The sequence below is a fragment of the Petaurus breviceps genome, unplaced genomic scaffold (genome assembly GCF_028583685.1).
Source record: "Petaurus breviceps papuanus isolate PSGF00001 unplaced genomic scaffold, PetGlider_PUasm1.0 90842, whole genome shotgun sequence".
Lineage (NCBI taxonomy): Eukaryota > Metazoa > Chordata > Mammalia > Diprotodontia > Petauridae > Petaurus > Petaurus breviceps.
Genome location: NW_027187358.1, coordinates 14,260,329 through 14,285,997, shown reverse-complemented (window position 1 = coordinate 14,285,997; position 25,669 = coordinate 14,260,329). Strand labels below are relative to the sequence as shown.

The 25,669-nt window shown below is 35.9% G+C and overlaps 1 protein-coding gene across 15 annotated transcripts in view; it reads left to right on the top strand.

The window, feature by feature from the left end:
* NRXN1 (neurexin 1) overlaps positions 1-25,669 on the top strand; it is a 1,464,789-nt gene that overhangs the window by 1,262,749 nt on the left and 176,371 nt on the right. For 9 of the 15 annotated variants that reach the window (XM_069071675.1, XM_069071680.1, XM_069071679.1 and 6 more), the window contains 2 exons: positions 8,384-8,473; positions 9,850-10,169. In XM_069071675.1, coding sequence (XP_068927776.1) covers positions 8,384-8,473; positions 9,850-10,169 — 410 coding nt within the window. The remainder of the gene's footprint in view (positions 1-8,383; positions 8,474-9,849; positions 10,170-25,669) is intronic. The other 6 variants (XM_069071685.1, XM_069071684.1, XM_069071683.1 and 3 more) reach the window with 1 other exon arrangement.

The window sequence follows — 25,669 nt, the reverse complement described above, 5'->3', positions numbered from 1 at the left end:
GTCTTTAAAGGCCAAAATTTCATTTATACAGAAAACGAATTTATACAGAATGACTCATTTATTCCTACCTCATGCAGATAAATGAGAAACTGTATTACATAGATAATCACACAGCATATTTTTATAAGGCTGAAAAAGGTTTTTTATAACTTTTACCTAAATTATCCTGATATCTATCTTCATTCTCTACTTCTATATCTAGATGCAATCAAGAAACTATGCTCCCATTTAAGAGCAATGTAGTTAGAAACTGATATTCATTCATGAAAGAAAAATATATTTTAGACTGTCTTTCAGTTTCCTTTTTCTAAGTTACTACATTTAAAAGTTTTAAGTGATCCCTCTCTGGACCTAGCAAGGTATTGAAAATAAATAAATATTTCTTTTGAAAATATACTATTTTGCATAGATTCACAATTCCATAAACTTTCTTATTTCTGAGGATTTGCCATTTCACATTGGCAACTGACACCTTTATTTCAAAGAAGTAAATAAAATTACAGGTCAAAAATAACAATCTAAGAAAAATGGGAGGAGGAAAAATTACACATTAGTGAAATTCATATCGCTAGCAAGTCCTGATTGACCTATGGATATAAAAGTACACGTAGGATTTAGCTTTATTTCATTTTTTCAAGCCAAACCACAAAACTTAGCTCTAACTCAAGGATTTGACCTTTATTGCTCCTTTCTGCTTACCTTGATTCTTTAAAATTACTCTTTTTTCTCTCTTGAAATCTGCTGGTTCATCCAGAATTAATACACTACAATGTGACCAAATATTGTCTGTTAGGTAGAAAAATGAAACCATGTAAAATTCAATCAAAATCGCCAACAATGTTGTAGCTCAGTGATCATCTTTTCTTTCACATTCCTTATTGCGGGAGCCTCCCTTGACAGAATGGGTTCACTTAGTCCTAGACACCACAATGGCTACTCCAATTAGACCGCTGTGCACATCAATTGTTTACAGTGTTATTACCACTGGCAGGCCTGCCTCCTGTCAAAATCCTTAATGCTTGAACAATTCAGAAGAAAATGAATTCAAATTTTGCATGCAGATTGATTACTTGGAAATAACTTCATCAGAGTGCTGTGTTGTTGGTGAAATTTTTAGTGGAGGCACCAACAGATTTAATCCAAGCACAATTGTCTAGGGGGGAAAAAACAAACAAACCTCACAGTTTTGTTTTATGGAGGGAAGGGATGCGTGAAACTAGATGGTTATCTTTTAACTCTTCAGCAAGAAGTGCCTGCTTTCATAAATCTAACCTCTATATACACAGAAGATTGCCACAATCAAGTCTGATATCTTTGTCCCTGTCTTTCTCCCTCACATACCCATACACATAAAGAGAATAGTGTATTACTCCTTTTCACAGGTTGGATTTATAGAGACTTTAAGCAAAACCATTATTATTATCATTTCCAGGCTTACTTCTGATTTGATCTCGTCAAGGAATGCAGAAATGTGATTATCTTTGTGTATCGTTGGCTCTGAGTGGAATTTCTAAGATGTTCTACACCACTTTATTCTACCCTTAGTGAATGTCTGCTTCTTTGATACCTCACATTAGCTTCATATAAGGTTAAATCCCAGTGTAATTTGTTTTTGTGCACATTTTTACCCTTTCCAGACACAAAAAATCTCATAAAAAATTAAATTTGTTCATATCAAGTGGTTCAAATTTTAAAAGATGTGTATCTTCTATTTGGGTACCATTCAAGATAGTACTAAAGGGATGGTTGCTGAAAATCTAGATAAGGAAGCAATGATCTCAAAAAATAAAAACTTCATTGAAAACAACTTACACCAAACTAACTTCATTTCCTTTTTTGCAACATTTTTAGTGGAGCTGTGCTAGGTTATAAAAGATCCTGAAACAAGACTTTTGCCTTTTAACGGGTACTCATGACATAAGAGAGTTTTTGCAAGTGGCCAGTTAAGGGGCTGCATATGCAGCTCCCTTGATGTTTAAACATCACCAAGACACTTGCAGCTGAGACACCAGTGTGGCCTGCATAAAGTGAGGTCTCCTCATATCTGGGCAGCCCCTGAAGGCTTCCTGTAAGGGTCTTTTATTTGTTTAGTTTATATTACTTTTCCCCAAAGCCAAGCCTAAACACCTTGATACAGCTATATACCTGCATATATATATATATATATACCTGCCTATATACTCTGTGATTTAGGCTGTTTTGTAGAGCTTCTGGAATACTATATAAGTAATTGTAATGCCAAGAAGAAGTAATTTTATTATTATGCCAGACATATGCTAAAGTAATCTCAGCCCTATTCTTTCCATAGCTATAGACATAGTTTACCTAGATTTTAGTAAAACATTTGACAGAGATCATCAGGCAGATCAATCAGACATATTTATTCATGTCCTTTTCTAATCTAATGGTTTGTTTTATCATTTACATTTAATTTATCATCTAAATATATATTATTAATGACAATATTAAAAAGATGATTTCTGAACATCCAGAAAAGCAAGCTGTAATTAGAGAAAGGAAGCATGATTTTATCAAAAACAGTCATGCCAAACTAAATTTATTTCCTTTTTGGATAAGGCTACTAGGCTGACAGATTAGGAGAATAATGTAGTTATGGTTTACCTAGATTTTAGCGATGGATTTCACAAATTTCTCTTGCTATTCTTTTTTCAAAAAAGGCATAGCATTAGGGCGGCTAGGTGGCACAGTGAGTACAGTGCCAGTCCTGGAGTCAGGAGGACCTGAGTTCAGATCCGGCCTCAGACACTTAATACACACACACACACACACAAAAACCTAGCCATGTGACCTTGGGCAAGTTATTTAACTCCAATCGTCCTCCAAAAAGCAAAAACAAAAAACAAAAAAGGCATAGCAATCTGGGCTATTAAGTGGACCAGGAGGTGGTTGCAAGTATGTGCCTAAAGAATAATCATAATGTTTCCATTTGGATAGTATTCCTCATTTGGATAGAGGTATCCAGTGGAATGCCTTAAAATTGTATATTTTGTCAATTTAACAATTTTATCCCTTATTGATAGCTTAAAGTTTTAGATGATATGCTTACCAGATTTACAGAAAATAAAAACCAGAAAGGACAGCTAACACACCGGATGATAGAGTCAGTATCTGAAAAGAATTTGACATTACATATTGAGTAAGATGAAATTTAACAGGAATAAGTAGAAATTCTTACATTTGGATTCCAAAGCCAAGTTTACAAGTATAAGATGGATGTGGCATGGCTAGAAAGCAGTTTGTTTACAAAAGATCTTGGAATTTGAGTGGACTACAAACTTTGTATGAGTCAGTAGGGACAGCTAGAAATAGAAATAATGCAGCTGTGGGCCTCACTGAAAGGCATAGTATCCATGACTAGGAAGAGGATACAGGTGCTGTACATTAGTCAGATCATATTTGGTATATTCTTTTGAGTTATATGTGCTGTGTTTTAGGAAGGATGTTAACAAATTGTTGTTCAATTGTTTCAGTCATGTCTGATTCTTCATGAGCCCATTTGAGGTTTTCTTGGCAAAGATACTTGAAGTGGTTTGCCACTTCCTTCTCCAGCTCATTTTACAAATGAGGAAACTGAGGCAAACAGAGTCAAGTGACTTGCCCAGGTTCACACAGCTAGTAAGAGTCTGAGGCCAAATTTGAACTCAGGTCTCCTGACTCCAGGCCCAGCTCCACCTAGCCGCCTCATTGATAAATTGGAGGGTAGAAAAAGAAGGGCAGCCAGGATATTGAAGGACCTTGAGTTCACACCATGTGAGGACTGCTTAAAGAGAATGTTTAGCCTGGAGATAAAATTGGCTATATTGAAGTGTGCCTTCCATAATTCTTAATCTTTCCTTCCACCTGAGAAAAGTTTATTTTCCATTAGCCTCTGTTATTGATATGGAACAATACAAGCATATTAGAGGTTTTCACATGGTACAGTGATTAGGCTTTTCCTTATGTAGACTTGAAAGATGGAACAGAAGTAATGCAGAGAAGTTTGAAAGAGGTAGGTTTAGTCCCAGTGGTGGAGTGACCTGGAGATCGAATCCTGGGCTCAGACACTTAGCACCCACCCAGTGTAACCTTGAGCAAGTTATTTAACCCCAATTAGTTAGGGGCGGCCAGGTGACTCAGCGAGTAAGAGCACTGACTTCAGTGTTGGGATGACCTGGATCAAATCTGGGCTCAGATATTTAGCACCACACCCAAAAATAACTGGCTGTGTAACCTTAAGCAAGTTACTTAACCCTGATTGCTTAAAAAAAAAAAAAAAAGACATCAGAATGAAATGTAAGGGAAACCTCTAGCTGGTATTCTGACCAATCTGATTATTTTGGCCCTTGAGTACTAAACCAGTGTGAGAATCAGATATTTAAAATAGGAGTCTCCCCTTTCCTTCTTTAGATGTACCTTCAATAAGCAGAAATGGCATTTAGATAAAATGTTTCATCGCAAAAACCACTCCCGCTTCCAATTACTGTTATTATTAGAGGTTTGGGGTTTATTTCATTTTTGGCCATGGCACAAGAACGAGTTAAAGATAAAATAGATTTTCTTTTTCCTTGAGATGCTCTATCTAGTTTCAATCCTGTGGCCCTCTTGAGAGGAAACCTGTATTTTAATTTCCATAGTAAAACTCTTGCATACAATTAAAACCCACTGAAGTGTCAGACTTCTGACTTTTAGTGCTTATGAGAACCCAATTGTTTGTTTTGTCAACTTGTTCTAAAACAAGAAGCAGTACAGGGCAATGTAGTGTAAAAGGTGTCTGAATGACCTAGGTTGGAGGACTGGCCATGTCACTGCATAACTCTGTGACCTTGGGCACCCTATGGACCCTTTCTGCCTGTGGTATAAGGAGGCTGATTCATCTCCAGGGCTCCTTTAAGTTCTAACTACTACTGATTGCCCTCTGACCTCGAGCTAGTTGTGAAGAGTTCTGTCTTGTGATACAGAGACCTGGATTCTACTTCTGGCTATGTCACAAACTAGTTTTCTGACTTTGCTAAGTCATTCAATTGCTCTGAAAAATGAGGAACTTGGACTAGTTGATCTTTATAAATTCTTCTAGTTCCAAATCCTTATGATCTGCTAGATTTTACAGCTTTTTTCTGTTGTGCTTTGCCTACTTTTACCTTGCCCAGGTCCATTTTCTCTCTCCCTTGCTTTTGTTCTCTCACTCACTTTTGCTCCTCTTAACAAAGGCTTCATGTGATTATGTTAACTGAGAGTTACATTAAGATTTTCAATCAGCAGTCATTGAACAAAATCTCATAGTACCATTATAATTTCTTGTGAATTTCATTCAGTAAGTGGAACAAATGAGAGGTATAATTTTTCACTCTTTTTCAAAGTTATCTAAACAGAAGACACAGAAATTTCTTATTGGACAGTTTTGGACATACCCAAATCCTTGAGTATAAAACCAAGATTTCTTTATGACATTTCCCAGTGATAAGTTTATACTTATTTTGAGGCCCAGGGCAGAGTCAGGATCAAGAGAATATGGGTTAGAGGAGGCTAGGTGGAGCAGTGAATAGAGCACCGGCCCTGGAGTCAGGAGGACCTGGGTTTGGATCTGGCCTCAGACACTTAACACAAAAATTAGCTGTATGACCTTGGGCAAGTCACTTAACCCCAATTGCCCTCCCCCCAAAAAAAAGAGAATATGGGATAGAGGCCCTCTGCTTCGCCCAGCATGACTGTGGGATTGGGTGAGGAAATTTGGAAGGGAAGAATAGATATTTTAAAATTCCAAACTAGAAGTACGAGGTGCCATTTTAGGGTAGACCTGACCTATGCTCTCTTTCCAAGATGCTTCTCAGAGGATTTACAAAATATAGGTACTCAAGTGCCATGGACATTTAAAAGTTGGTTTTTCTATCCAGCAACAGTCAACAATAATGACAAAACAACAACAAAAAAAAACCCTACCCTCTTCAAAACAACATGAGACCAATCCAATCCAGTTCAATCTAACAATGCTTTAACAAGTGCATACTATCTGTAAGATACTATAGTGGGCACTAGTGATACAAAAGTCTTCCTCCCAAACACCCTTCCACACTTTTTTCTCCTTGACATGACTTTATATTTATATACCACAGGGTTGTGAGGATCAATTGACATAATATTTGAAAGCACTTAGCACAGTGCCAAGCACATAGTAAGCATTATATAAATGCTAGCTATTACTATTGCTTACAATTTCTTTTTCATGTTAGTTCCCTATCTTTTGATCCACGATTAACAACAAATTATCTAATGGTTGCATTTGTGCAACTTATGCATCTAATTCTTCTGCAGTAGCATAGCAAGCATGTTAGATTACACTAGGTATGTGACTTCTGCTTAGGAAAGTATGTAGAGAATTCCTATTCAGATTTAGACTATCTATCTCCACCACCCCCTGGCAACTTCTTTGCATTAAATATTCAGGAATGAACTTGCATGGTGCAGCAAAAACATCAGAACTAAATAAAAGTTCCCCATTGATAGAGGAAAATCCAGACTAAAAAGAAGTAGTAAGACTCACCTAAGACCATAAAACTGGAAAAAATGTCCACTCATGTCTGACTGTGATGCTTCATTAGGACAGAGATGACACTGGCTTTCGTGAAGGCTATGTCAGGGAAGGGTAGGTGCTTGAACTAACCTGGAAGAGCTTTACATATGGGCATGGTTGAGCATGCCTTGTCATGGTCAAGGACCAGCCTATCTAAGTTTGGAGAGTCTCATCATCAAGTTGGAATAAGGGTGATTTTTTTTTTAATCATGGCATCTCTCAAAAATAAGTTACTAAATTACAGAGGGGTTGCAATCCCTGCTAGTGGAGGGAATACCCACACTGACGTTTTGGATCCTTGAAGTATAATAATTCATAAAAGTTATACATTCAGAAAAGTAGTTCAGATAGTTAAAGTCCTTTTTGGTTATGTTAACCGAATAGACAATTTAAGATTGTATCTTTCACTTTGAAAGAGAGTCATTCATATAGAAAGCTTCCTAAAAAAAGGCCCTCTTTACTTGTTTTAATCCTTTGTCAGCAGTATAGTAAAGAGGGTTTCATTATGAGCTCAAGGTCAAAAAGAGCAAAAAATGTCATTTTGGAAAATTTTTTTTGATATGCATCTTAGGCTGCCTATTAAGATTGCAGATAGCATATATATATATAATTTTGTTATTGTTATTTTAGGGAAACTACCACTTTCTCCAGAAAGGTTGGTAGTAATTATCTTTTACAATCTCACCTACCTCACCTACCTATACCAAGTGAGGTATTCCCTAAGATGGAAGACCATAGCACCATGCTACTTAAATTCTGTGGAAGAACATAGTACTATCCTCCTTTGCTGCCAAACACTAGAATATCAGTGTGTGTTTTTAAGTGTTTTCTAGATTAAAATAAATTTCAGATTATAAGTAGTGTTCAATGTCATTTTAAAGAGCAAATCTTGCGGATAGATTTTTCATAAGAAGGCATGTCCTCCAAGCAACCTGCCTGTAAATGGAGGGCAGGATAGATCTGTTAGGGCTTGGTGCTGGTGGTTTGCTTTTTCTCCTTAAGTTGTCTGATATACTTAAGAAAAAGCTACCAAATAACATGCTTTGATTGTATGAAATATGAACAACAAAATCTTCTTTCAAGTGGGATATGCCTTAACAGGTTGATATCTTGATAAGCTTAAAGGACACTCAAATAAAGTCACTTTTGTCAAAGCCTTCTCCCTTAATAACACATCTTGTTGATACAGAATGTATTATCTGTGATCTTGTGATGTACAAGTGATTGATTACCCAATTTGTTTGTATCGCACTAGAAATGTTTGGACTCTGTGGTTTCCTTATACGAGGTGAATAAGAATTTCTATTTTCTGAATAGGAAATAAAGTATGTCAGGCTTATTTTAGATGGCTGGAGTGTGCCTAGATGGTATTAAGGTTTTGTTTTCTTTAAATGATTAATCTGGAGTAAGAGGTTGGATGTATTTTGAAAAATTAGACCTGTTTCACCTGAACATGTTTAACTAGTTAATAAGAAATATCAAAACAGACAAAACCCTGAGGTCAATGGTCATTTTTTGTAAAGCCATTATATGATGTTTAAATTTGTTGTTTGGGTCTGTCTATAACATAAGTTTAATAACCTAGCTCAAATGCAGATTTCTAATTTTCAATTAACATAGGAATAATTTTGTTTGCTAAAATAAAATAAATGAATGAATGAAAGTCTGAAACATGAAATGTTCTAGGTAGAACTTTTTAAAATTCCAAATTTCAAAAAATCATGTGGCAACTGTATAGCTCAAGCTTTAAGTATTAACTTTTAACCTTTGACCTTACAGATTTTAACCAATGAAATGTCTCTTTAAACTTTAAAGGAAACAATGATAACGAGCGCCTGGCGATTGCTAGACAGCGAATTCCATATCGACTTGGTCGAGTAGTTGATGAATGGCTACTCGACAAAGGTAAAAAACATTGATTAAAACTTCAAATAAAAAAATAATTTGAACATAACCAAGTAGTACTTCATTGTAACACTAATAAACATAAAAAATAAATTTTCAGTAAAACTAAATTAAAAACAAATTTAAAACAGTAAAATGTAGATAGTAATATTTGCATACCTTGTATAATAATTTCTATACATTTTAGAAGTACCAGCTGTATAATAATCTTACCCTGTTAACTTAAGGTTAAAGGGACTGTTAAATATAATCCACTAACTCAATCTATGAAGGTACTGATAGCAAACATTAACCCAAAATGATAAATCATTCATAGATTATATTACATGTTCCAACATCTAAATTCTTAACTAAAATATATGTAGTTCTGATATCTTCATTATGGTCCTGAAAAACTCTTTGTTTAAACTGTAGGTATCTTAAATAGTGGGCAATATGTATTGCCAGTCAAAGCAAAGTCCCTTTAACGTTTGCAACTTTCTAAGAGGATTTGGGAACAAACCCTAATTAAAACTGGACTTAAAGTTGTGTGCATGCTTTTTATTAGCAGAAAGCAATCTGCTAAAGTGGATATTGAATTTGATAATAATGGTACTGTTTCTGAAGATTTCTGTTGAATGAAAATGTGCCATGATTTCTCCATTGGTATGTGTATCATTCCTGAAGCCGCTTTTACATCTAAAACTTTTCTTTTTCTTTTGTTTTAATTGATAGACTTGCTGAAAGCCAATCAGATCTATTTATTTATACATTTAAAATTCTTGCCTTGGATGTGATCAATGTGAACCATGCATTTCTTTTCAGTGTGAATGCCGGAGAAATAGAATGATTCAAATGAGCCAATGAAACAATACTTTTTAAAAGTAAACTCTCATTTACCATATTGTCTATGTGGCCATTACCTGAATTATGAGACTTTTAAACCTTAAATTTAAAAAAAAATAAACTTCATATTCTATAGCTGCAGGTTAGTATCTGTCAGTGGTTATTTCAGTGTGGCAAATCCTTGAAAAGTTAAAAATCCTACCAAAGATTTTGCATTTTTGAATTTGACAACCAAGACTCAAAAGTGAAATAGCAAGACCTCAAGGAAAAAGGGGGAAAGGATCTACTAAAAATAAATTTGGTATAGACATCTTTGATTGGTCTTTTAGCAAAAGCAACCCATTGAGAGTTAATTAAGCAATTACAAGTATTTACCAATATTATGCATTTCATGGACACCTCATTAAAAAGCAATGAATTATGAGTCAAATGCCTATCTTATAGTTTATTGCTCTCATTATTCACCCCATGAAAGATCTGTTTTATCATCCTATTTAGAATATAGAGTTCACAATCAACATTTTTGCATGTATGTAATGTTATTTTTACAGGGCGTCAGCTCACAATCTTCAATAGCCAAGCAACCATTATAATTGGCGGGAAAGAGCAGGGCCACCCCTTCCAGGGCCAGCTGTCTGGTCTTTACTACAATGGCTTGAAAGTTCTGAATATGGCAGCCGAAAATGATGCCAACATCGCGATAGTGGGAAATGTGAGACTGGTTGGTGAAGTGCCTTCCTCAATGACGACTGAGTCAACAGCCACAGCCATGCAGTCTGAGATGTCCACATCCATCATGGAAACCACCACCACCCTGGCTACCAGCACAGCCAGAAGAGGAAAGCCCCCTACAAAAGAGCCCATTAGCCAGGTGAGTGAGTGTGCCTCCTTTTACGTGTTCTAGCCTCGTTGTACCCAAATTGGCTTAAGAGTGTTGGGGTTTGGGTGTTGCTTTTGCTTTTTTCATAAATAAAGTTGTTTCAGGCTTCAGGCATCAAAGTTTCCTTTGCGTCTTGATGATTCTGTTGGATCTAGTTTGATCCGGGAACCTTTGTTTATGGATCACATGAGCAGAGTTGTGTGGTAGGGACTTAGGTGATAGCTCCAAAGTGTGATCTAAAGCATAAAAGAATAATTGGAGTTTTTAAAATCTAGCAGATTTTCTGTAAACAATACAGAAATGCTTTTCTATCTGATCAAGTTTTGTTTTGTTTTGTTTTCTTAAAGGGTGAGTTTGATAAATATTTTAAATATCTGATTGGGAAATATTTGCTCAAAATATGTTACCTCAAGTAAAACTATGAAACTCTGGAGGGGAGACAACTTCCAGGTCCGTTTTATTGTTTTTCTTTAGATTTAGAAGTGGTCTGTCAGATATTTTGAACTAGGTTTCAGATAGCTCTCAAGCTAAAAAGTTAACATTATCCTTTTCCTGCATAATTAAGCCAAACCAGAGAGTTGTATAATTGGAGGGCAAGGATGTTGTATGGGAGATACCAGATAAAGGTGGGAGGGTAAGACATTTAGCAAGATTTGTGACTGATTTCTCATTAGAACTCATTTTTGGTCATATTATTTTTTATGGATAAATTTATAAATGGAAGGTAAATTAGGGCTGAATATGTGTGAGTTAGTGGTGTCTGTTTAGTAAATGAGACATTATTATAGTTAAAGCTTGGCTCCCCCTGGAAGCACTCCTGACCTTACAAGAGACTCTCTCACCTACCCCATGTCCTTTCAGCATTTTCATTCCATTTCAATTGTTTACTTTAGCTCAATTGAGATTGTTTGATTTAATGAGCATGGTATTTAGTTGTAATGTGCCTATATTAGTTGCTACACAGAATCACCCAAGTGTATTTTGATCCCCTTCTTATAACTTATGAAGCAAAATAATAATAGTTAAAATACCTATTTGACGTATTTTCTTTCTTAAGATAAAAGTAGTTGTTTAGATGCTTCAGTCATGGCTGATTCTTCATGACCTCATTTGGGGTTTTCTTGGCAAATTACCAGTGTGGTTTTCCATTTCTTTCTCCAACTCATTTTACAGAGGAGGAAACTGAGGCAAACAGGGTGAAGTGAGTTACCCAGGGTCAATCAACTAGCAAGTGTCTGAAGCAGAATTTGAATTCAGATCTTGATTCTAGAGCCCTTGCTCTATCCACTGCTCCACCTAGCGGTCCATAGAAGCAGTATAGCATAATAAATAGAGCTGGTCTGAGAGTCAAGAAGAATGGGATTAAAATCCCCCACTGACACTCACTGTCTCTGTGACCCTCAATTTAACTTCCCAATGCTTTGGGCAGCTCACTGAAACAACAAATTGCAAACTAGCTTTTGATCCGCATTTGATAAAAGTTTCCTCTCAAAGAATTTCCTTTGCTAATGAAATCTCAGATCTGGACTAGGTGGGGAAAGGGACATAAAACCTTTGCTTAAAAAAAAAATTTGTAAAACCTGGCTTTTGGGGCTTTCTAAAATTCTCACCTAAAATCTAACCTGCAAGGAGTTTTTTTCCCCACTCCTCGTAAGTGCCTTCCCTCTGAGATTACTCCTCCTTATCCTGTATTTTGTTTGTGCATAGCTATTTACATGTTATTACCCCATTAATATTGAGGGCTCCTTGAGAGCAGAGATTGTCTTTTACCTTTCTTTGGACACCTAGCACTCTACACAGTTACTGGGACTTAATAAAGTACTTAATAAATGCTATTTGATTTGACTTGAGAGTAGGAGACACTGACCCAAGATTGGTTTTTGTTGGTGACTAGAAGGGCAAATCAGGTTTGACTTCCTCTGAGGTTCATTTTCAGCACAGAAAGAAAGTTAGGAAATGGGAGGAGCATAATAAGAATGAAAAGGAAAAGTTAGATGAAAATAAGGAAAAAGGAAGAAAGGGTTCAGAGAAGTAAGTGAAGTTGGGTGAACTAACAGAGGGGAATTTTACTTTCTATGTATTTATTTGAGTTACATAGTAATTTTTTCTTGGGTGACTTTAAGAACACACTAACAACACAGCAATATTAGCAGAGTTCTTGAAGAGACAGGAAAAAAGAAAAGACAAAAATGGGGAAAGTGATTAAAAAAAATTCCTACTCCTATACTAGCAGCTAGGTGGCACAGTGGATAGAGTATTGGGCTTGGAATGAGGAAGGCTCATCTTCATGAGTTCATTTTCAGCCTCAGACACTTAACAACTGTGTGACCCTGGGCAACTCACTTAACTTTGTATGCCTCTGTTTCCTCATCTGTAAAATGAGCTGGAGAAGAAAATGGCAAATCACTCTATAATCTTCCCCAGAAAACCCCAAATGGGGTCACAAAGAGTTAAAAATGATTAAAATGACTCAATAACTATTAGGTGTCCTTACTTTCTTTAGCTTTTTTCTATCATTATTTCTGAATATGGCAAGGATGTTTATGCTTGAACATTGAGTATTTCATTGGCAAAGCACTTTTTTTTTAAAGACCTCATTTGGGGCATCTAGGTGGCATAGTGAGTGGAGCACCAGCCCTAGAGTCAGGAGGACCTGGGTTCAAATCAGGCCTCAGACACTTGATACTTATTAGCCAAATGACCTTGGGCAAGTCACTTGGCCCCAGTTTTCCTGCCTTCCCCCTTTCAAAAAAAAACCCCAACATTCAAAAGTCAAAGACCTCATCATCTAATTTGTGATTTCATCCATATATTTTATATTTGCAGAGTTGATGATAATATCAAAACAGCTAATGTTCAAGTTGAGCAAAATCAAGGTTTGTGACTTTGGTCATGCCTGCAGACTAATACATCCAATTAAGGTTGTAACTTACTTCTTCAAAGTACTTTACAATAGAGATTATTTCTGAGGCTTTGTTAGTGTCAAATAACTTAGATTTCACACACAGTGAAGCCTAAAGAAGTTGTTGCAACATTTTCTTTTTACAAAATGATTCAGAAGATGGCAGAACTACAAGAAGTGTATAAGATTAGAAACATTACCTCAAACCAAAAGATGAAATGCCCAGATATTCTTCTGCGTAATCCCGAAATGTAATTCAATTCAACAAATGTTGACTAAGCATCTACTATATACAAGGCACAGTGGTACTGGGAATAGAATTATAGGAAAAAAAACAAACCACCCACTATTCTCAGTGAGTTTGCTACTGCCATAGAATACAACAGTATGTAGATCAATGAGGTAATCTTAGAAAGGAATTAAGAGGAGAGGAAAAAAAGCTTTGAGTAGGAGGTGGTAACTTAGCTAAGTCTCAAAGTAAGTTAAAGACGCTGAGAAATGTAGATGAGGAGTTTTGGTGTCCCAGGCATGGAAAACAAGCTATCCAGAAACATGGAGTCAGGAGATAGAATGTGAAATTTAGGAAACAAAACAATTTGTTCTAACAAATTTTGTTAGAACATAGAGTATATGAAAGGGAGTAATATGGAAGAAGTCTGGGAAGATAGGATGAAACCAAACTATGAAGAGCTTCAAATGACCAACTGAGTCATATCTATTTTATCATAGAAGCAATAGGGAGAAGTCAATATTCAGAACAATCCTTTAGGAAGATTATTTTTTGGCACCTGTATAGAGGACAACTTGGAAAAGGGAAAAGATGAAAGCAGGGAAATCAATAAGAAAACTATTGCAGTAATTCAGGAGAGGAGTGGTAAAGATTTGAACTAGGCAGGTAGTCACGTGAGTGAAGAAAACAGACAAATGTTGAGATGTGTCATGGAGAAAAAATTAATATTTTTCAACTTATTCAATATGGAATATGAGGGAAGGGGTTCAAGCCAAGGATGACTCAAAGATTATGTACCTAGGAGACTAGTTAGTAAAAGAAATAGATGTTCATCTAAGATGAAATTTTTAAAAAAGATCTAGTGTCCAGGAGGCTGAGTACATAAATTTGAATCTTTTTAATGGATGTAGTAAGTGATCCTATGAGCTAGTGAGGTCAACTAGCAAGAAAATTAGAGAAGTGAAAAGAGTGATAGGCAAAGCTTTGGGGGAAACCCACAGGTAGAGGACAATAGATGGATGGGAACCTGAAAAGTTTTGACTGCTAAAATTCCTTGCTAATGCCAATATCCAAAAGAGGAAAATGAAAGCCTATAACATTTTATGTTATGTTAAGAAAAGGTAAATAATAAATCCCACAATGTTATGATTTCTAAGAAAATGTAGAAGACTACTGTGTGATATTAAAATTTGTGCCCTACAATGTAGAAGAAAAAAAGTCCTATCTCTTATAAAATTAATTCAGAAGAGAAAACAGTCAAATGAATATTAATTGTTAATGAAAGGAGTCCATTTTCTTATAAGCTAGCATATGTTTAAAGACAAAAGCAGTTTATAGAAGTAAATGATCTAATCCATTAGTGATTACTTGGTCCATTTGTGGGGATATTGAATTAAATGAAGAATTAATAGATTCATTAAAAAAGAGATATTCAAAATCTCAAAAAATTTTCAAAGAACTGACAACAAACAATTCAAATAAGTATATTCTTTCTTCATATATGTAATTGCTTTAAAGTAGTTTGTAATGATTGAATTATATAGTGGAAAAAAAATTATATTTGGACTCAAAGGACCTGGGTTTGCTTCTCAACTTTTCTAATTATGTGTGTAGTGTTAAGAAAGTTTTTTAATCTCTGTAAGCCTCAGTTTCTTTCTTTTTTTCTTTTGAGGTTTTATTGATGTTTTTATTTTTACTCCACAATCATTCCCCCTGCCAAGGCCTCCTTAGTAATAAAGAAAAAATGATCAAATAAAATCAGCCAATATAGCAATTACATCTCTTTGTGCCACATATGCCACTCTCAACCCAATCCCCCCTCCCCATAGTCTACCTCCCCTCTGCCAAGAAAACTGCTTTCTTGTATTACCAAGAACCCTGGAATTAAAAAATTAATCAGTACATTCATGCGGCTTCTGATTCAATTTACTCAATACATATTTATTAAATGGTTGCTGCGGACAAGATGTTGTGGTGGACATTGGTTGCAAAAAGACAAAAACAAAAGAGTCCTCAAGGAGCTCTTTTCTTTCACAGGCAGTTATAAAATGCCTGGAGTCAGGAAGACCTAAACTCAAATGTGGCCTCAGGCACTTACTAGCTTTGTGACCTTGGGCAAGTCATTTGATTTCTGTTTGCCTCAGTTTCCTTCCTTTTTCCCTCCCTCTTTCTTCCTCCCTTCCTTCCCTTATCAAATTCCATGGGTTCAAATATCTATGTGGGTAACTCCCAAATAGAACTATCATTCTCTCATTTCTCTCTTGAATACCAGTCCCATGTTATCAAATTCTTTCCTTTCCTTCCTCTGTCCTTCCCTCTTTCCTTTTCTCCTTGCTTTCCCTCCTTCCCTCCCTCCTTCTTTTTGTCCTCCTTCCTTCTTTCCTTTCCTTTGCCTCCTCCTTCCTTCTCTCTTTGTCCCTTCTTTCACTCTTTCCTTCCTTCCCTCCACAATGAAACTAAATATTTTTAGAAATGGACATTTTTAGAAGTGGAAGAGAAAGTCTTAAGAACATGGAGGACAGGCTGTGCAAAATCATGGAAACATTAAATGAAGTGCCATGTGAAGAACAGAAAGAATTCCAATTTGGCCAAATTCTAGAATTCATGAAGGGCAGTAATACATAATAAAGTTGGAAGTGTAATTTGGAACCAGGTTGTGAAGAGATTTATATGACAAATAGATGTTACTGATCTTAGAAATAAGAGGGAGCCATTGTAGTTTATGGAGCAGGGAAGTGAGATAGCTAGATCTGTGCCTTAGGAATATAACATTGGAAATTTTGTAGAGGCTGAAAGCAGACTTAAGCCAGAAAGGATATTTAGGAAGCAATTGCAGTAATTCAAATAAGAGATAATGAGGGCCCTATACAGGGTGGTAGCCCTGTGAGTAGAGAGAAAGGAATATATATATGCAAGAGATAATTTGGTGGTAGAAACAAGATTGCCAACTGATTAAATATGTGGAGTGAGGAAGAATGAATAATCAAGGGTGACTCCAAGGTTGAAACTTATTGCAATAAATGCCTGCACCACTGATTTTAATGGCTAGCAAGATAGTTTGACTAGAAAAGTGAACGTATAAAGGGAAACAATATGAAATAATACTACAAAGGTAGTTGGGCGTCAGTATGGAGTCTTTAAAAGTCAGGTTGAGGTAGATAGATATGTGTGTATGTGTATATGTGTGTGTGTGTGTGTGTGTGTGTGTGTGTGTATGAAGCAACAGGCAGTCTTTGAATAGGGAAGCAGTGTGGTCAAATCTGGAAACTGGAGGTAGGAATAACAATTGGGAGTCTTAAGTAAGGAGATGAAAGCTAGAACTAGGTTAGAGAATGCATCAGTAATGACAAGGGGATAGATGTAATGTGTGTGTTATGTAGTTAAGTCTGACCAGATTTAGGAAATGATTGGTTATTGGGGGTTGAGGGAGAGGAAAATTTTTTGAGAAGAGTGGAGATGTCAGTAGAAATGACTTATTTTGGAGAAGAGAAAGGAAGAGAGAAGAGGGAAAGGATACTTTAAGTTCAGTTTTTGTCATTTTGATTTGTAGATGTCTGGGAAATATCTAGGCAAAAATGTACACTAGGAATTTGGTAACATAGGACGGGTATTCAAGAGACGAATGAGGAAATGACAGATCTATATAGGAGTTACCCATATAGAGAGATAACTGAACCCATGGTATTTGATAAGATACAAGGAGAGAAAAAATAAAGAAAGAATCAAAAATGGCCCAGGACAGAGCCTTGCAGGACATGCACTATTTTGGGGAGCATGATGGATGATATTCAAGCATAGAGACTGAGAAGGAGCATTTGACAGATAGAAAAAGAACCAGGAGAAAGTAGTGTAGTAGGAGCCAAAGGAAGAGATAGTATCTAGGGTGTAATAAATAGCATCAGAAGATGTAGAGAGATCAAGAAGGGTAGATCAAGAGAGCTATGGTCCAATATAAGGAGCACTGAATTTAAAGTCAGAAGGCATGTGGTTAAAATCCAGTGGTGCCAACTGCTGTCTGTGTGACTTTGGACAAATCACTTCACTTACCTTCTCTGGGCCTCAGTTTCCTCATCTGTACAATGAAGGAGTTGGGCTTGCTGGGGGTTTCTAAGTTTTATTCTCTTTCTAAATTTACATTCTGTGATCTCTTTTTACATTCTGTAATGTAAATTTGCATTCTGTGATGGCCTTTCTTTTAGAAGTTAAAAAAAATTTTTTTGTTTACTTTGAAGACAAAAGTTCCACTTGAGTTTTGGGTCATTTACAAGTTACATACATACAAGTTAGATGTAAGAGACTGCAGAATGGAGGTGAAGAAATGGAGGCCAAAAAGGTGATGTTTCTAGACAACCATTTCTAGAGATTTGTCTTGGGGAGGGAAAAGAAATAGAGGATGACAGTTTGAAGGAATGGGAAAAAAGGAGTAATTTTTTTAAAAAGAAAAAGGAGAACTGGACCTTTTTGAAAGGCAATGAGGAAGGAGCTGGTAGATAAGGAAAGATTTGAGGTAAGAGGAAGAGAGAGAATGACCTGAAGAGGTAAGCTCCCAGAGGGTAAGGAAAGGATGAGACCAAGGCAGAACTGAAAGTTAGCCTTGACAAGGAGAAGGTCAAGGAAAATGATAAGGAGAATAGTTACATCAAAGATTGGAGCAAAGGAATAGTGAATGAAGGATGAGGGCCGGTTCTGAGGTATGGACTTGGGGAGAGGATGGAGTTGGTGATAGACATCCTCTATTGTCTTTTACTGTTGTTTTCCATTTTATTATTGTAGCCATTGTATATATTATTCTCCTGGATTCCCTTACTTTGATCTCTCAATAATCAAGAGTTTTCACATTTCTCAAAATGTCTCATATTAGTCATTTTCCATAGTGCAATAATATTCCATTGCTTAGTACAGTGACGACACATAGTAGTTACTTTAAAAATGTTTGCTTTCTTCCCTCCTTCCATTCATACCTCAGTCCGCTTGCTATGTGTCATGCACCATTCTAAGCACTGTGTATACAAAAACGGCAAAATTGAGGATGACATGAAAACTGTTCTCCAATAAGTGGGTACCAATAATAGAAATATTGTTTGTATTTTGCTGATGCAAAAAAGTGCTACTATGAAAATGTTGTACACACACACACACACACACACACAATGGCCTTTCCATCTGTCTTTGACCTCCTTATAATAAATGCCCATTAGTGGAATTACTAAATCCAACGACATTCACTTTTCTAGTATCCATCCAAATTGTTGTCCAGAATTGTAGAACTAATTCACATCTCTACCAAAAGTGTGTTAGTATGCCTACATTCCCATGATCCCTCCAACACTGATTGTCTCCAACTTTTATTATAGTTGCCAATTTGGAGCCCTGAGGTGAAATCACAAAGTTGTTTTAATCTGCATTCCTTTATTATTGATATGGAACATTTTAATATGGTTATTGGCAGTTTACTTTTCTTTTTTTGAAAACTCATTGGCCATATTATTTGACTAATTATCTATCGATTAATGACTCTTTTTCTTAATTACATTTTACTAATTATCTATATAGCTCAGATATCAGAACTTTATAAGAAATATTTGATACAAATTTTTTTCTCAAATTTCTCTTTTCAAATTATACTGATTTTGTTCATACAAAGGCTTTATATAAATTTTATATAACCAATACTACTTGCTCTGTTTCCTAGTCTTTTTTTTAGTTATAAATTTTCTCCAATATTTTAAAAATATTATGTGACCTTTTATATTAAGCTTTCTTCTTCTATTTAGGGTTTATTTTTTCATCAGATGTAAGGTGCTGATCTAACGCTATTTTCTGCAAAACTGCTTTTCAGGTTTAAAAAAATCCAATTTTTGTTAAGTAAGGATTTATTCTCCTAGTAGTTTGCATTCTTGGATTTATTGATCCACTATAAAATAGTTTCTGATAACTCCTAGTTAACAATATATTTTGAAATCTGATCATACTAAGACCCCTTCATACCTACAATTCTCATTCTTTCCCTTGAGATTCTTCACTGTGTTTCTCTCCAAATGATTTTTTAATGTGGTTATGAGCCAGAGGTTCTATATTTATAAAATGAAAGGGTTGAAATATATGATCCCTAAAGGAAATTTCAACTCTAATTGTATGTTCCTCTAATTCTTTAAAGTCTCCTTTATGGTGATTTGCCTGTGATTTGTAGAAATAGGAGCTAAATGTCCAAAAAGAAAGAGGAAAAAAATCTGGTAAAGGAGTTAATTGTTTATAAGGGGCAGAATGAATTTATTTTATTTCCTTATTACTTAAATGCACAAGATTTAAAATTAGATATTTAGTAAAACTTCTGAGTGATTTGGACACTTAAGCATGAGTTGGAGTTTAGATGGAGTATTAACAAGCCTGTATTCAATCATGACCTACTACTTCTAAAGGTTGGTTTAAAGAATGCCTATTGTAGTAGCCATATTTACCATCTGTTAGGAACAGCCTCCTAAGTGATGCACAAGGAATGGCCTCTTATTTCTCAAAAGGCATCCTGGGTTGTTTTCTCAATCAAAATGTACTTTCCTCAGTGATAACACTGAGCCACTTAAGCTGCAATAGAAATGTAGCTTGAGGTGATTGCATGTTTTAGAACAATAGAAACAGATTTTTGGTCAAGCAGAATTAAATTGGATTCATTCTAAATTGATGAGATGAAGTTTGTTCAGTCATCCTGCAGGGCATGCAGTAGGGGAGGGATGTATTTATGTTTACACTAAAACAGAGAATATGAAAGCCTATGTATTGAAATATCCTCCCTACCAAACCATCTCAGCCTCCATTTAAAACTAAGCATGTGTGTATGCATGTGTATATATACACACATATATATACTTACATATATACATGCACACATATATACTATCCATTTCTACAATAAGACAATATCTACAGTATACTATTAATTATTTTATAGAATATATTATATGCATACATACACATATGTACTATCCATTTCTATAGGAAGAAAAATATCTACAGTATATTATTATTAACAGAAAGAAGAATTAAGAATAAGTGGGAAAGGCTTCCTATAGAAAGTAGAATTTCAGTTGGGATTTACAGAACGCCAAGGAGGTCAGTAGTCACAGCAAAGGAGGGATAGCATTCCAGGCCTCTGGGGAAGCCAGAGAAAATGCCCAGAGTCTAGAGATGGAATATGTCATTCGTGGAACAGACAGGAGGACAGTGTTACTAGATCTAAGAAAATATGTCAGGGAGTAAGGTGTAAGACTAGAAAAACAGGAGGGGCTAGGTTAATAATAAAACAATAATAATAGTAATGATTCTGTTTCCTTGTATTCTTCATTTGTGGCATGTTCACCTCCAGTTTTTTTAATTCTTTTTCAAAAGCTCCCTTTATAGCCATGAATTTGTGTGAATATGAGCATGAGAGAAAATGTAGCCCGATTGATAAAGAGTTGTTTTCAGTTAGGAAGACCTAGAATTCTGCTTCTAATGTGCACTGGTTGTATGGAACTAAGCATGTCACCTCTATCTTTGTGACCTTGGCCAAATCATTAAATTTCTGTCTCCGCTGTAAAATGAGGATACTGGATAAGATGGATTCTAAAGGCAGCAACATTTCTAACATTCTGTTACCACCTACTTGTATTAGGACTTTCAACAATTCTTTGATAAACAACAACCAGATTTTGTCCTTGACATTTGCAGTATACTTGGATCTCTCTTCTAAGAACTCATTCTTCAGGATGGCAGTAAATTGTAGTCATGGCTACACATTCAGGCAAGCTTTTTTTTTAAATAAATGACTTGGTGTCCTCTAATTATCGGTATCTATAGATGTTCTTTCCATCTTGTGGAAGCCCTGAGGGAAAAAGGAGGAGACTAAAGAACTTATAAATGCTTGTTTCTAATCTGGAGATACTATAGTGGACACTTCTTGAAAGGTGAAAATGGGAGTATAATGGGAAGATTTTTTTTTAATAGGACTTTGTAAGTTTGTGTCATTGATTGGAAAGGCTGAGTGGCATCTTCCCAGGTAGAATTTTTAGCAGTCATCATCAATCTTAACCAAGAATACTGTTAGTAAAGTAGTTAATTATTTACTGAAGTTGTGACTTCAAATTGCTTCTCCTCTCTGGGCCTCAGTTTCCTGACCTGGAAAATGAAGGGCTTATATTAAAGAGACTCTAATGTCCCTTGAACCTCCAGATTTTTTATCCTGCATTGAAAATCTGAAACAGGGCAGCCAGGTGGAGCAGTGAGTAAGAGCACTGGCCCCAGCATCGGGAGACCCAGGATCAGTTCCAGCCTCAGATACTTGGCACCCACATAAAATAACTGGCCGTGTAATCTTGAGCAAGTTACTTAACCCAAATTGCTTATAAAAAAAAAAGTCTGAAACATAAGAAAGGAAAGAGGGAAGGAAGGAGCAAGGAAAGAAGGGAGAGAGGGAAGGAGGGAGAGGAGGAGGAAAGAAGGAAGGTAGGAAGGAAGGAAGGAAGGTAGGAAGGAAGGAAAGAAGGGAGGGAGGAAGGGCAGAAAGAAGGAAGGAAGGAAGGGAGGAAAGAAGGAAGGAAGGAAGAAAGGAAGGAAGGAAGGAAGGAAGGAAGGAAGGAAGGAAGAAAGGAAGGAAGGAAGGAAGGAAGGAAGGAAGGAAGGAAGGAAGGAAGGAAGGAAGGAAGGAAGGAAGGAAGGAAGGAAGGAAGGAAAGAAAAAGCATTTATTAACAATTTATGCTTAAATCAGTGCTATACACTAAAGATACAAATAAATTATTTACAGGGGAGTGATAAAATTTTAAGCTTGAGAATCCTACCAAAATTATTGGGATTTTTTTTCCTTTGTGGAATGTTCTGACAACTATCCAAGAAATTTGTGTTTGAAGGTATCTGTTGTTGCTGTTGCTTTTGATATACATATCAATATTATTTATTTACAAAATTCAAGTGACATACTTACTTTTACACAAAGTATTTGAAAGTAACAAAATAGATCCTCAACATGCAAAACGTATTTTTTCTAATTTATAAAAAGCTAATACAAATTAGATGGGTCACATTAGCCAAAATAAGTTTATTATTTGAAAAATATATATGTACTTGATAACTACTGTGCATCTTTACAATGCCATCAGCATTTATAATTAATTCTGTTTCCCCCTACTCACACAGGTATTATAGACTTTAGAGCTGGAAGGGTCTTTGTAAAGATAGCCTAATATATCATTCTGTGGAATGTATTGTAAATAACGTACAATGAAAAATTGGATTTCAGTGCTTATTTTTTTTTTAAATGGTACTTTGGTGTTCATACTTATGTGTAGAAATAAGCATTCTCCTAAAACTAGTAATGGCTTAAGAGAAATGATGGCATTTCATTGTGCTTTTAAATATAGACAAGCAAGTACTACTTTGGAGAAAGTATTTTGTTCTATTTGGCAAACAAAAGTTTGGTTGAACAAGATGTGAGAAGTTAAGATTTAAGGCTGGCAGGGACCTTAGAGTTCATCTGTCAAACCCCGTCATTTTACAGTTAAGAAAACTGAGGCCCTCAAAGGTAAATTGTACATTGTACACATAGGCTTAGATTTAAGCCTAGCTTCCCTTCCTCCAGATACAGCATACTTTTTCCTAATGAGTATAGTTTTTACAAACTTGAACAAAACTTGAAAAATTGTTATGTTCATCCACTTTGGGGTAATCCTAACCCTGCTTTTTAAATGTCATATAGGCTGGGTTTGTCCTTGGGTAATTATGAGTTGACAAAATTTGTTCCAAAACCCCCAACTTCTATTTCTTTTCCCTTTCTCCCTCTTCTCCCTATGTCAGAAGTAAAACTGAAGTGTGTAGTAATGTACTGCTCCAGAATACAAGCTGGAACCTGTGGGTGCTCTCCAGTTCATGAGACAGCAACCTAAATGACAGTAAAGCATTTCCTTCTGTATGGGCATCCTACATATATATTATTCTAAACTGTGCAATGGACAGCAAAATGTATATTCACTGAGCACCTACCATGTATAAAAAGCACTGCTAGGTATACTAGATACAATATAAAGATATGTTAGGACATAGTACCTTTCCTTAAGAAGTTTATAATCTAGCTGGAATGGTAGGGAAAGAAGCCTGAATATAAATGCCTTGAGAGACATATGGGTTTTTTTATACATGTATATGTATACACATGTGTCCATGTGTGTATATGTATGTTTGTATGTGATGTGATATGCATATTTGTATATGTCTGTACACTCTGGAGGTTAACCGCCTGGAAAGGTAGCATCCAGGTTAAGGAAGGCTTCATGGGGAAGGTGAATACTTGCCTTTTTAAAACACACAAGGACAGAAACTCGACAACTGCCCTCCATCACCTGTTCCTAGATGGAATCATAGACCTAGACCAGGAAGGGACCTCCCGGTCCATCCAGTCTAACCCTCTCAATTTTCAGATGAGAAAACTGGGACAACGATTAAGTGTCACCCAAAGTCACTCAAATATTAAGCACCAGAACTGTTCCAATGTTTTGTTCTTCTCAAGTTCTTCCTTGTTCAAGTTTATTAATTGATAGTTAGACATCACCCTGTGATATCATTAATTCTTTTTGAAAAAGGATGAATACTAACAATGAATAACTAGATAAAGCATTTATTAAGCCATTATTATATGCCAGTCATAATGCTAAACTATAAGGACAAATACAAGCAAGGAAAACAATACCTACCATCAAGAAGCATACATTCTTATGGGAGAAGACAGCTTTTGAAAAGGGTCTAGAAAATGGGATGAGGAGGCTGCTATGTGGAGGGTGTTATGACTTGGAGCTAGAGGCTGGGAAATGAGATGGAAGCCTTCATCCAGACAAGATAAGATAAAAATGTATCTGCCATGGTCCAGACTAGTTCTAGAGGAGGAGTCCAAAGTTCCTATGGGGAGGAGATGGGGATGATGGCAAGATGGAGTTGGTATGATTTGGAGCTGTTTGCCAGGAAACTGCTAAGAACAATGGGACCATAAAGTAAGATTAATCATTTTTCAAACATGCCAAAACTTAAATACCCAAACAACTTTTGCAAATAGCTAGAGTCTATGTTGTTTGAATGAATTTCTATGGCAGTGTTCCTGCCTTCTTTATCCAGACCATAGCCCATATAGAGATAGGAAATTTTAGTGTGAACTGGAGTTGTTTTTCCAGAGATGCCAAAAATCTCTCCATCACCTTTTCCATTTAATAGACTTGGAAAAAGACTAGTCATTAACAGACATGTGTGTTAAAATATATATTGGAGGTTTCTTTGAGAACAAAGAACAAGTTTATAATGAATTGAGGGAGGGAGAGAGGGAGGGAGAGAGAGAGAGAGAGAGAGAGAGAGAGAGAGAGAGAGAGAGAGAGGAGGCTGTAAATGGTGAGGACTTCCAGAGTTATGGTTTCTGCAGGTAGTATGGTAATAGATGATAAGGTGGGAAGGGTCAAAGGTATGACCATCGCTGTGTATTCCTGAAGCAAAGTAAAAATATAGGTTCCAGGAGTTTAAAAGAAAAAAGTGTTTGTGAGGGAGGGGTTGATAATCAGGGAGGCTTACTAAGGGAAGCCCTATCTCTGGATAGTGTTGTGATATATAATCTTTTGAGTAAATAGTAAGTCAAGCTTTCCAGTGATTTGAGGCTACACAGGAAGAGTTCTGAACTGTTCTGTACATGGATACCTGTGGCAATGTGGTCAAGCTTTTGGACCCCTACTCAGAATGATGGTTTTAAATGTATAAAGTAAAATATGTAGAACAATAGAGGAAATGAATTATATTAAAGTATAATTATCAAAATATTAAAAAAAAAGTTCATGAACTCCAGGTTAAAAACTCCTGCATCTACAATAAAACCATTTGTTTTTGTATGACCTCTTAGAAATTACTAGTATTTGTTTCAATTCATGCATAAACTGTAGAGGGCCCTACATCAGCCATATTATCAAAGCTCCATTCGGTCACAGATCTAGAGTCTAATATTAATAAGATCACAGTCTCAGTTGCATTGCTAAAGAAAACTCGGAACAAAAGGAAAAATAATTCATTTCTTTTTAATTAACAAATTCATTTTTGCAACATACATTTTGATGGACATTTTTAATAGACATACTATTATTATTTCACACATCCCTAGTTCTGGCAATGTGCTCGAATGCTCCACAGAATATAAAAATAAAGTCCCTGTCTCCTGGGCTTGAGGTCTAAATAATATTTGATGAGAACAGTTGCCTGTAGAACAGACTTTATCTTGTATTCTAGAGGCCAACCTTTGGAATGCTAAATGTGGGGAAACATATGGTGGTAATGAGAACTTTGTAATGAGGTTTGACTAGAATTATTC